The sequence below is a fragment of the Callospermophilus lateralis genome, chromosome 4 (genome assembly GCF_048772815.1).
Source record: "Callospermophilus lateralis isolate mCalLat2 chromosome 4, mCalLat2.hap1, whole genome shotgun sequence".
Taxonomy (NCBI): domain Eukaryota; kingdom Metazoa; phylum Chordata; class Mammalia; order Rodentia; family Sciuridae; genus Callospermophilus; species Callospermophilus lateralis.
In genome coordinates this window covers 160,030,773-160,042,949 of record NC_135308.1, presented here as the reverse complement: position 1 = coordinate 160,042,949, position 12,177 = coordinate 160,030,773, and the positions used below count along the sequence as shown (strand labels likewise).

General features: G+C 43.7%; 1 protein-coding gene across 2 annotated transcripts in view; it reads right to left on the bottom strand.

Moving 5' to 3' along the window:
- The window catches only part of L3mbtl2 (L3MBTL histone methyl-lysine binding protein 2), a 23,721-nt gene extending 11,544 nt beyond the window's left edge, over positions 1 to 12,177 (bottom strand). For both annotated transcript variants that reach the window (XM_076853333.2, XM_076853334.1), the window contains exons 1-5: positions 12,087 to 12,177; positions 6,704 to 6,944; positions 4,244 to 4,377; positions 1,111 to 1,234; positions 211 to 290 (exon numbers count right to left, since the gene is read on the bottom strand). In XM_076853333.2, the coding sequence (XP_076709448.1) occupies positions 211 to 290; positions 1,111 to 1,234; positions 4,244 to 4,377; positions 6,704 to 6,944; positions 12,087 to 12,110 (603 nt within the window). In that variant the 5' untranslated portion in view covers positions 12,111 to 12,177. The remainder of the gene's footprint in view (positions 1 to 210; positions 291 to 1,110; positions 1,235 to 4,243; positions 4,378 to 6,703; positions 6,945 to 12,086) is intronic.

Below are 12,177 nucleotides of genomic sequence, written 5' to 3'. Positions count from 1 at the left end.
GTAGGTGGGGGTGGGAACCTTAACAGGTGTTAGCAGGGGGTTTTCTGAGAAGCAGAAGGAAAGGCACATGGAGCTATGGCAAGCCGGGGCTTCTCCACGCAGACCTACCCACTGTTCTCTCGGGAGTGCGGCTGTCCTGTGAGGTGGGAAGCACCAAAGCCAGCCCATGCCCATCCCTGGCTGTCCCTCCCTCCCTGTCAGGGCACTCACGTGTTTAAAGCAGCTGACAGGAGCAGCCTTGTAACTGTGATCCTTCAGGAACTTCCCCCAGTCAAAACCCAAGACCAGAGCTGCAGAGCAGAAAGAGGAAGAGTGGAGGCTGAGGACCCACACAGCCATGCTAGGGACCTGTACCCTGAGGATCCAGGCAAGGCACAGAAGCAGGGCCCTTTCCTCAGTCAGCAGCCCCTAATAGCTCTGCACCACAGCCCCTCGCATATCACCATACTTGCCCCACTAATGGCCATCAGGATAGGGAGGACCAACCTACATGCCCCAGACACTCAGACTTAAGAGCAGATTAACATTCAGAGGGAAATCTCTCCCCTTTTTCCTCCAAATCAAGAGCAAATGTCCATGGCTTAATTCCCAGGCCTCCTCCAGCCTCCCAATGGCCACAGATGATGTGAACAGATGGAGGAGCGCACACTTAGGCCCCTCCACCCTCCTGTCTATGGAGGGCAACTTCAATCAGGAACTCAGACCAACACAGCAGAGCTGCTTTGGGCCTACATACAATTTGCTCAGAAACTGCTACATTCAGAAAAATGAGAAAAAAACCCCTTTCCATCCTACTACCCTCCCTGCTTCACAAGCCCTCTGAAGCAGACCTGGGCCTCCACTGCCCCAAGGAAAGAGAAGCCTTCAGAATAAAAGCAAAAAGAAACAAAATCAGCTACATCTTGGTTTTGAGTGATCAAGAGTAGAAGCCCTGATAACCAAAGGGTGTTTGAGGGATTTTTGGAAGTCATTTCCACAACACCCACCCAGATGGGGTGATACCATCCACAGCAAGCCTGGGTCTGGCCACCCTGCAGAAGGCTTTTCCCATCCTCGCTCCTAGGGAAGGCCACCCCGCCCTGCCCCCGACGCCAGCCTCTGCTGTCTCACCATCTTGTCCTGTTGGTGTCCCGTCTGCTAGCTGTCCTGTCCCTTGGGAGTGGAGGAAGGCTCCGATTTTGGCAGACCAGGCTGCCTTATGAAGGACTTTGGCTTTCTTGGTGGGTGGTTTTCCCTGGAGGGGACAGAAGATGAGTGTCCTGCTCTTGGTCCAGTTACTTCAACTCTTCAGGGCTTCAGTTTCTTTTGTAAAACTGAAGGATGGGCAACAGCTCTTGGCTCACAGGGTGGGTACAGGGAAGGATTGGGGTCACTGGAGCTGCAGGGCAGGGAGAGACATGTGTTCTGCTTCCTTTAGGAACCTCTCCCTCAGCTTCAACTCTCATCTCCCCCCTCCTGGGCTCCTCAGGGCCTGCAGGAGAATGGCTACAGAGGGACAAGAAACTCTCTGAAATGGGAGGCAAAAAAATTTTACATTTATGTGATTCTGGAAAGATAGTCTACAGCCTTCATCAGGTACTCAAAGAGCACAGACCTTAAAGACTGATGTGATCTGTACCTTGTGCCATAATATATATATATATATATTTTTCTTTTTGTGGTTCTGGAGATAGAACCCAGAGCCTCGTATGTGTAGGCAAGTGCTCCGCCACTGAGCCACATCACCAGCCCTGTATCTTGTAACTTCAATACTGAGGAGAAAGGGCAGGAAGAGATCAGTGAAGCAGAAATGTGGGTTTGTGTATTTGCTTAATGCAGTACTGGAGACTGAACCCAGGGCCTCACACATCCTAGGCATTCTACCATTGAGTTATATTCCCAACCCTTTATTTATTTATTTGTAGGTGAACACAATAACCTTTATTTTTTTATTTTTTGGTGGGTACTGGGGATTGAACTCAGGGGCATTCAACCACTGATCCAGTGTGGTCTCCAGCCCTATTTTGTATTTTATTTAGAGACAGGGTCTCACTGAGTTGCTTAGTGCCTCACAGTTGCTATGGCTGGCTTTATTATTATTATTATTATTTTTAGTTGTTGATGGACCTTTATTTTATTTATTTATATGCGGTGCTGAGAATCGAACCCAGTGCCTCAAACGTGTTAGGCAAGTGCTCTACCACTGAGCTACAATCCCAGCCCCACTGAGGCTGGCTTTGAACTCTCGATCCTCCTGCCTCAGCCTCCTAAATTGCTGGGATTATAGGCATACACTACCACACCTGGTCCAACCCTGTATTTTTAAAAGCACATCTGTAATCTCAGCAACCTGGGAGGCTGAGATAGGAGGATCACCAAGTTTGAAGTCAGCCTTAGCAAATTTAGGAAGATACTGTCTCAAATAACAAAGAGAAAAAAATTGAGAGAGGGTCTTGCTAAGTTATCTAGGCTGACCTTGAACTTGTGATCCTCCCCTGTCTCATCTACCTAAGTAGCTGAGATTATAGGTGTGTGCCTCAGTATCTGGCAGAAAAGTGGATTTAGAGGCTGGGGCTATAGCTTAGTGGCAGTGTTTGCCTAGCATGTGTGAGGCACTGGGTTCGATCCTTAGTACCACATAAAAATAAAAACAAATAAAATAATCTTCAGCTACAAAAAAGAAAAAAGAAAGAAATGTGGGCTTAAATCCCAGCAGACCTTCAGTCAAATACTTCTACAATGTATTAAAAATATTTTTAGCTGTAGATGGACATAATACCTTTATTTTGTTTATTTATTTTTATGTGGTGCTGAGGATTGAATCCAATGCCTAACACATGCTAGGCAAGCACTCTACCACTGAGCCACAACCCCAGCCCTAAAATTTTTAGTGATATCTCTTTAAGGTATTAAAACTCCTGAGCTTTTAAAAGGGGAATTTTAAATTTATTTTTATTTTCAAATTCAGTATAATGAAATAGGAATTTTTAAAAATCCAGGCTTTTCTTCCCGTCACTGCTAAGGCTTGAACCAGGGCCTCCCACATGCTAGGCAAGAGTTCTACCACTGAGCTACAACCCTGGCCCTGATATCCATATTTTAGGACCACTGATGGACTAGGAAGGCCAAGCCCTCAGCAAATAGGTCCTGTAGCTGTCATCAGCTGAGGACAGGGACGTTTCCATGCTCTGACTAAAATCCACAAAATGAGGGGAACAATTGTAACTGTCTCAAAGTTGACAAAGCATATGAAGCACTAACCAGAGAGATCCAGCCTGCAGCAACTTCCAATAAATGTCAGGGCAGCGGTTCTCTAGCTTTGCAGCACGTTAGTACTGGCTGGGGGCTCTTTAAAATCCCCAGGTCTAGGCTATGCTCCATCCCAGTTTAATTGGAATCTTTGGGAGTCAGACACAAGCCTTGGTATTTTTAAAGTTTTCCAGGCAATGCCGACGTGCAGACGAGTTTGCAAATCAGTGCTGCACATGTGGACAACTGGAGGCCGGCACCTGTGATTACGGTCCAGCCAAGGTTCCACTGTTGTCTTCCCACAGAGCCACCTGGATGTCATTCCAAGTCCCTGGACCTCCACACACTGAATCAATGTGTGGATAGGAGTGTGTTTCCATGTCTCCAAGTTCTACAAACATCAACCACTAGAGACTGGAAAGATTATGCGACTGCCTATGACATGGAATCAGACAAAACACTGACTTCTGAGCCCCTGTGGCCTGCGATCCTCATGCTTGTTTCCCAGCTTCCTTCAAGGCATATATAAAATGTAGCATGGGGCTGGAGATGTGGCTCAAGCGGTAGCGCGCTCACCTGGCATGCGTGGGGCACTGGGTTCGATCCTCAGCACCAAATAAAAATAAAATAAAGATGTTGTGTCCACCGAAAACTAAAAAATAAATATTAAAAAATTCTCTCTCTCTTCGAAAGAAAGAAAATATGTGTAGATTATCAAAAAATAATAAAAATAAAATAAAATGTGGCATGAAGACCAAGGACATCAGGCTCCCCGGAGATAAAACTGATAGTTTTATCAGTTCCTGGGGCGTAGGGAATAGAGGGTAGCTCCAGGGATTAATTCCTCTGTCCTCTGAAGTTTGAGGGCATACTAAATACCAAGTAATTTTGTAACCTCAGAGAACCAGCAAAGAGCTCCTCCCCAAGCCCTTGCTGGTTCTTAGCCTTGGATCAGTTGGTGGTTCCTGTCTCAGCACCCAGGGCCCAGGGAAGGGTGCAAGTGGTTGCCTCTCACCTGTAATCTAGCCAAGATACTGGCTTTTTTGGAGTTGGAGGAGTAGCTCCTGGAACAGGAGACACTGCAGAACCTCTTGGTCTTGGAGAAGAAGGCTTCCCGTGTGCCCACGATACCACACATCTCACAAACGGCTGGGAAGAGAATTTAGCACATGACTTACCAATATGGTTACCTCAAATCCAACAAAATGATGGGCCCTTCAAAACCTTGGGCACTGCACTAACCAGGTAAGCCCCAGTACCCACTAAGGCTGACAGCTGGAGAAGAGGAGGAGGCAGGAGGCGGGACTGCTGTGGTGTGTGTGTGTGTGTGTGTGTGTGTGTGTGTATTTCCCCCTGCCCAGGACAGGGTGTCCCTATGTTGCCCAAGCTGGCCTCAAATTCCTGGGCTCAAGGGATCCTCCTGCCTCAGCCTCCTGAATAGCTGGAACTACCAGCATGCCACACACCCAGCCTGGTGTGTGTATGTGAATCTGTCTCACCCAAGCTATGCTGCTTGGCCTCCCTTTGTTATGTTAACGGTGGGGCTAGGGGAAATGCATGAGAAGGACCCGGCAAATAAGCAGGTGTTAGCAACTTTTCAAGAGACAATGAAAGGGGAAAATGTGTGTAAAAGGAGGAAAACAGAAAAGTGCCAAAGTGAATCTCTGTGGCTTTATTTAAATAGTAAGGAGACTGAATTAAATCCACGTTTCAATCACCCGAGGAGCTTTTAAAAAATTCCAGAACCTAAGATTCTCATGAAATGGTTTGCTATGAGACACTGACATCTGTAGTGTTACAACCTCCCCAGGTGATTCTAATTTGCAGTCAGGGAACTTGTGGACTAGCTGGTTTCCAATGATTCCTTCTAGTGCTGAAGTTCTAAGACTCTAAGAAAATGGTTGAGAGAAAATAGAAGGGAGAAAGACGAAAGAAAGGAAAATGGAAGAAAAGACAATATGAATAGGAAGAAGGATCAACTGACAAAAAGTATTAGATTATAGCTGGGTGCAGTGGCACATGCCTGTAATCCCAGCTCAGGAGACTGAGGCAGGAGGATCATGAGTTCAAAGCCAGCCTCAGTAAAAGCGAGGTGCTAAGCAACTCAGTGATATCCTGTCTCTAACACAAAATAGGGCTGGGGATGTGGCTCAGTGGCTGAGTTCAATCTCCAGTATGCCCCCCACCAAAAAAAAGTATTAGATTACTATTCCAAAAAGTTTAAGAAGCCAGGCGCAGTTGAACATGCCTGTAATCCTAGTGACTTGGGAGGCTGAGGAAGTATTCCAAGTTCAAGGCCAGACTCAACAACTAGACTCTGTCTCAAAATTAAAAAAAAAAAAAGGCAAAAAAAAAGAGACAGACTTTTGACAGGGGATACAGCTCAGTTGGTAGAGTGCTTGCCTTGCACGCACAAGGCCCTGGGTTCACTCCCCAGCACCACAAAAAGTAAATAAATAAATAAATTTTAAAAAATAAAAAGGCCTGATGATGTAGCTCAATGGTAAAGAACCCCTGGGTTCAGTCCCCAGTACTGGAAAAAAAAAAAAACAAAAAAAACAGAACTTAGAGATCAAGGAACGGAGATATCATCAAAGCCTGTCTAGCCCCCCCCTCTTCACACACTGGAGGCCCTGACACAGGCCCAACAGCTATCTAAGCATTAGATCTCTGAAGCCCAGCTGGTTTCCAGATGATCCATGGGATTCTTAGTGCTCCACCCCATCCAGATCCTTTTGTTTTGGCAGTACTGAAGATTGAATTCAGGCAGGCTCTATCACTGAGCCACATACCCAGCCTTTTTTAAAATTTATTCTGAGACAGGGACTTGCTAACAGGCTGGTCTCAAACTTGTGATTTTCCTCCCACAGCCTCTCAAGTTGCCAGGATAAAAGGTGTGAGCCACTGCTCCTGGTTCCACCCAAATCCTCTTTCCTGGAGGTCACTTTATCCTGCACCCCCAACCACCAATTCCCTCATTTCTCACCAACAAGTTGTTATTAATAGCCCACAAATTACTATTATTATCTTTTTGGTGGTGCTAGGGATCAAACCAAGGGCCTCACCTGCTAGGCAAGTGCTCTACCACTGAGCCACACCCCTAGTCCTCCACAAGGTATTATTTATCCCTTCTGGGAAGGCACCCCACAGCCCTTAAGATTTCCTATCTTCTCCACATGCAGACTGAGAAATCCCCAGCCTTCTCACACAAATGTAAAAGCAGTACCACATTCCTGACTGGCATCTAATATGTGCTGCATAAACATTAGTTGAATCAAAGAATAAATGAAATCACAATTTGAAACCAGACTGCAATAGAGGAATGACCCCCATGGCCAAGTCCTTAGACATCTGATCCATAAGATCAAGCAGTCTTTTACATCTGGATGGCTCTGGTCAAAGCGCCTGTATTCATTCCCTGTTCCTTCATAACCTCCTGACTCCTCTCCACCTTCAGGGGATATTATGAAGGCACCTGGTTCAGAACCACTGCCATCCAAGGAGCGGGGAGTCCCAGGGCTGAGCAAATGCAGGGGGGAGGTTGGAAGCTCCCCTGCTTCTCGATCTTCATTTTCTGCTTCACTTGACTCCTCCAGATAGGAGCTGCTCTCACTGCCCACACTGCTATTGTAACTCCGGAAACTATCATAGCCTCCGAAGAGCTCTAAGTCATCATCTTCCTCTTCTTCCTCCATTGGTTCTGAAGATGGGGTCTCCTAGTAGAAGGATGACACAGACCAGACAGAAAAAAATATGGTTGGTTTTAGTGTATGGGGAGAGAATCTGCAGATCTGCTACCAACCCCCTTTCTGATTCTTTGTCAACATTTTGGGAAACATTTGAAATACCCATTTTTTGCAAACACAAGTATTATTACTTCTTTTTATATATTTCTTCACCATAATTCAACAAAACAGCATAAGACATAAAATATTAGGATTTCACTAGGCTCCTGTGGATCTACAAAGGATGATTTATATATATATATATATTTTTTAGTTGTAGTTGGACACAATACTTTCACTTTATTTATTTATTCTTATGTGGTGCTGAGGATCGAACCCAGGGCCACACATGTGCGAGGCAAGCGTTCTACCGCTGAGCCACAATCCCAGCCCCCAAAGGATGATATTTTAACATGGATGAAATAGAACACAGTGGCTGCAATTGTAGTTCAGTGGTGGAGCACTTGCCTTGCAAGTGTTAGGCACCGGGTTAAATTCTCAGCACCACAAAAAAATACATTAAGGTATTGTGTCCATCTACAACTAAAAAATGTTAAAAAAAAAAAAAAAAAAAGAAAAGAAAAAGAAATAGAATACTGTTGTTCCTTGACTTTCAAGGAGGTTACATACTGATAAGTCCATCAAAAATTGAAAATATTTTTTTTGGCTGGGGATGTGGCTCAAGCGGTAGCGCGCTCGCCTGGCATACGTGTGGCCCGGGGTTCGATCCTCAGCACCACATACAAACAAAAATGTTGTGTCCGCCGATAACAAAAAAATAAATATTAAAATACTCTCTCTCTCTCTCTAAAAAAAAAATTGAAAATATTTTAAGTGAAAATTGCATTTAGTACACATAACCTATTAAATATCATAGCTGAGCAACACTGTACACCACAGTGTACTAAGCAATTTCCCCCAGATGACTGTGTCACTGACAAAGCTGTGCCCTACAGTCACTGTCCAGCATCATGAGAGATTATGCTACTTACTGGTATCTTGGGAACAGGCTAAAATTCAAAGTACAGTTTCTATTGAATGTATATTGCTTTCCCACCATTGTAAAATAAAAAAAAAAAAACAAACTGTAAGTTGGAAACCTGAAGTTTGTTTGACAATGTGAAAATATCTTAAATACCTCAAAAAGACATTCTAGGGGGCTGGGGTTGTGGCTCAGTGGCAGAGTGCTTGCCTAGCATGCATGAGGCACTGGGTTTGATCCCCAGCACCACATAAAGAAAACTAAATAAACAAAATAAAAGTATTGTGAGCATCTACAACTAAAAAAATTATTATTATTTTTTTAAGTTCTCTTTTCTAGGGGCTGGGGATGTGGCTCAAGTGGTAGCATGCTCACCTAGCATGCTGGAGGCACTGGGTTAGATTCTCAGCACCACATAAAAATAAAGATATTGTGTCCACCTAAAACTAAAAAATAAATATTAAAAAAATTTCTCCTTTCTAGAGTAGAAAACTTATATTATAAATTCATTCTTCTTTGTTCAGCATCTATACCCCAAATAACTTCAACTCAAAAAAAAAACAAAAAAAAAACCCAGCACAGGGGCACACATCTATAATCCTAGCAGCTCTGGAGAATGAGGCAGGAGGATTGTGAATTCAAAGCCAGCCTCAGCAACAGCCAGGTGCTAAGCAACTCAGTGAGATCTTGTCTCTAAATAAAATACAAAATATAGGGTGGGGGATGTGGTTCAGTGGTTGAGTGCTTCTGAGTTCAATTCCTGGTACCTCGCCCCCCCGCCCAAAAAAAAAAAACAATTTAAGAGGCTGGGGTTGTGGCTCAGTGTTAGAGCATTTGCCTGGTATGTGTGATGCTCTGGGTTCAATCCTCAGCACTGCATATAAATAAATAAACAAAATAATGATCCATCAACAATTAAACAACTAAAAAAAAAAACTTTAAAAACAATGCCAAAAAAAAAAAAATCACCCCCCCCACACAATTTAAGTCAGGGAAAAGTTAATTCAAGACCCAGACTGTGCCAGGAAAGTTATGAAAGGCAGATGACACACAGGTAGCTATGACCATGATGGTATATAGCACAACTTTATTTATTTGTACCAGGGATTGAACCCAGAGGCACTTAACCACTGAGCCACATCCCCAGTCCTTTTAAAATTATATATATATATATATATATATATATATATATATATATTTTTTTTTTTTTTTTTTTTTTTTTTTGTCAATTGTCAATGAACCTTTATTTATTTGTATATAGGGCTGAGGAGGCAATGGGCTGGGGATGTGGCTCAAGCAGTAGTGCGATTGCCTGGCATGCGTGCAGCCCGGGTTCGATCCTCAGCACCACATGCAAAACAAAGATGTTGTGCCCGCCGAGAACTAAAAAATAAATATTAAAATTCTCTCTCTCAAAAAAAAAAAAAAACAAAAAACAAATGCTAGGCAAGTGTTCTACCACTGAGCTACAACCCCAGACCCCCCCAGCCCTTTTTCTTCTTAAATATTTTTTAGTTGTCAAAGGACCTTTATTTTATATGTGGTGCTGAGAATCAAACCCAGTGCCTCACATTCGGTAGGCAAGCAATCTGCCATTCAACCATAGCTCCAGCCCCACCCCCAGCCCTTTTTTATATTTTATTTAGAGACAGGGTCTCACTGAATTGCTTAGCACCTTCCCATTGCTGAAGCCGGCTTTGAACTCAAGATCCTGCCTCAGCCTCCCAAGCCACTGTTGTGCGTCACATTACCCGGCTGATTTTTTTTTTTTTTTTTTAAGAGAGAGTGAGAGAGAGAGAAAGAGACAGAATTTTTTAATATTTGACCTCAGCCCCAGCCCTTTAATTAGGTATGTATGTATTTATTTTTGGTACTGGGGATTGAACCTGGGACTCTTAACCACTAAGCCACATCCTCAGCTGTTTTATTTATTTTTGAGATAGGGTCTCACTAAGTTGTAGCACAGCTTTAAATTCAGCTCTGATTCTAACTAGCTACAGGTCTTTAGGCAAGTCATTCAACCTCTATGGCCCTCTATTTTCTTCCTTTTTTTTTTTTTTTTTTTTAAAGAGAGAGGAGAGGGAGGGGGAGGGGTGAGGGAGGGAGAGAGAGAGAGAGAATTTATTTTTTTAGTTTTCTGCGGACACAACATCTTTGTTTGTACGTGGTGCTGAGGATCGAACCAGGCCGCATACATGCCAGGCGAGCGCGCTACCGCTTGAGCCACATCCCCAGCCCCTCTTTTCATAAGAGATCCTGGATTCGATCCTCAGCACCACATTAAAAAAATAAATAAATAAATAAACAAAATAAAGATATTGTGTCCATGTATAACTAAAAAAAAAAATTTTAAGAGAGAGAGAGAGAGAATTTTTAATATTTATTTATTTTTTTAGTTTTCGGTGGACACAACATCTTTGTTTGTATGTGGTGCTGAGGATGGAACCCGGGCGCATGCATGCCAGGCGAGTGTGCTACCACTTGAGCCACATCCCCAGCCCTAAAAAAATATTTAAAAAAAATGTTTTTTAGTTGTCAATGGACCTTTATTTTATTTATTTATATGTGGTGCTGAGAATCGAACCCAGTGCCTCATACATGCTAGGCAAGTGCGCTACCACTGAGCAACCACCCCAGCCCTGGGCTTCTATTTTCTTTCTTTTTAGTTGATGGACCTTTATTTTATTCATTTATTTATATGTGGTGCTGAGAATTGAACCCAATGCCTCACACATGCTAGATAAGTGCTCTACCAATGAGCCACAACCCCAGTCCCTGGGTCTCTATTTTCTTATCTATGAAATAAGAAAATTTTTGGCTCACAGGCTATGAGATATGAATGGGATATATGTGAAGCAAGGTAGAGTTTGGGGATCTGTGCCAAATACCATCTCTAGTGCTTGCTAACTAAGAACTTATAACATGTCAATCTCTCAGTGCCTTCATTTTCACAAAATGAGGATAACACAACCTATTTATTTATTTTATTTGAAAGTATTTTAATTGTAAATGGACACAATATCTTTTTTATTTATGTGTTTTTATGTGGTGCTGAGGATTGAACCTAGTGCCTCACATGTGCAGGCAAGTGCCCAACCCAACAATACTGATTTAAAAGGATTTGAGGGGAAAGAGATAATACTATAAAGCACTCAGAACAGTGACTTACACATATTAAGTCCTCAATAAACGCTGGCAAATATTATTGGCTCAAAACATGGTTTCTCAAATCAGATTTGCCTGGGTTTAAGACGTGGCTCTATCACTTATCAACTGCGTTTGTGATTTTGTGCAAGATATTTAGCCTTGCTACCGAAGGTTTCTTCATCAACACGATGGAGATAACAACAAGACTTCTTTAGAGGATTATTATGAAGATTGAGGTCAGAGGTAAAGCTTCATTCTACTTTCAGCAGTTAGTGACAGCTCTGAAAGTGTTAGCTATTATTCTTATTTTCCATTTGTTAATTCTCCTTTATCCTTAAAGTTTCCCAGCACATGCAAATATGCTAGAAAGGAAACGGAATTTAAATATAAGAAGCCCAGTAAACAAATGATTGAAGGGTGGGTGGGTTACAGGTTGTTGTAGCGGAGTGGAAAAGGCAATGACAAGATTTTGGAGGCTGATTTACCCCACCTCCTTCCCTTTCCAGCTGTGTTGAGCCTCTGGGAACTCACTACCTCTCTAAGTCTCCGCTGCTTTAACCATAGACATGAAGCCACATCCCAGGACGGCGGAGGGCGTTTGGAGACCATGCACGCGAACGCTTCAGGCACGGAATAATATTAAACCTCATGTCCTTTGGCTTCCCACCTGGATGCGAAAGGCCTCAACAATCCCTTAGGAACGCGACCACGAGACGAGGAAGACAAAGATCCAAGTGCTCACAGAGCTGGACCCACGTCTCCTTCCCCAGGCTAGCGGGATGTTCCTCCCTGAACTCGCGAAGCGACGCGGGTCCCAGCACCACAGGAGCAAAAAGTGACGGAGATTGCCTCTGGCCCTAGCTGGACCTACTACCTCAGTTTACCAATCCGTCCACCCTCAGCCCTCCACGCTCACAGAGTCGCCAAAAGGCCTAAAGACGGATCCGTCCAGCGAGGTTCTCCGGGTTCCCTTTCCCAGTAGGGCTAAGTCTCCTCCCTCTCACCTCAATGCTCCGAGGTTTCTCCATGAGACCTCAGTTTCTTCTACCGTCACCAGGTGCAGGAAGCCATATTGGCCTCGCCGCTCTCCCGGGG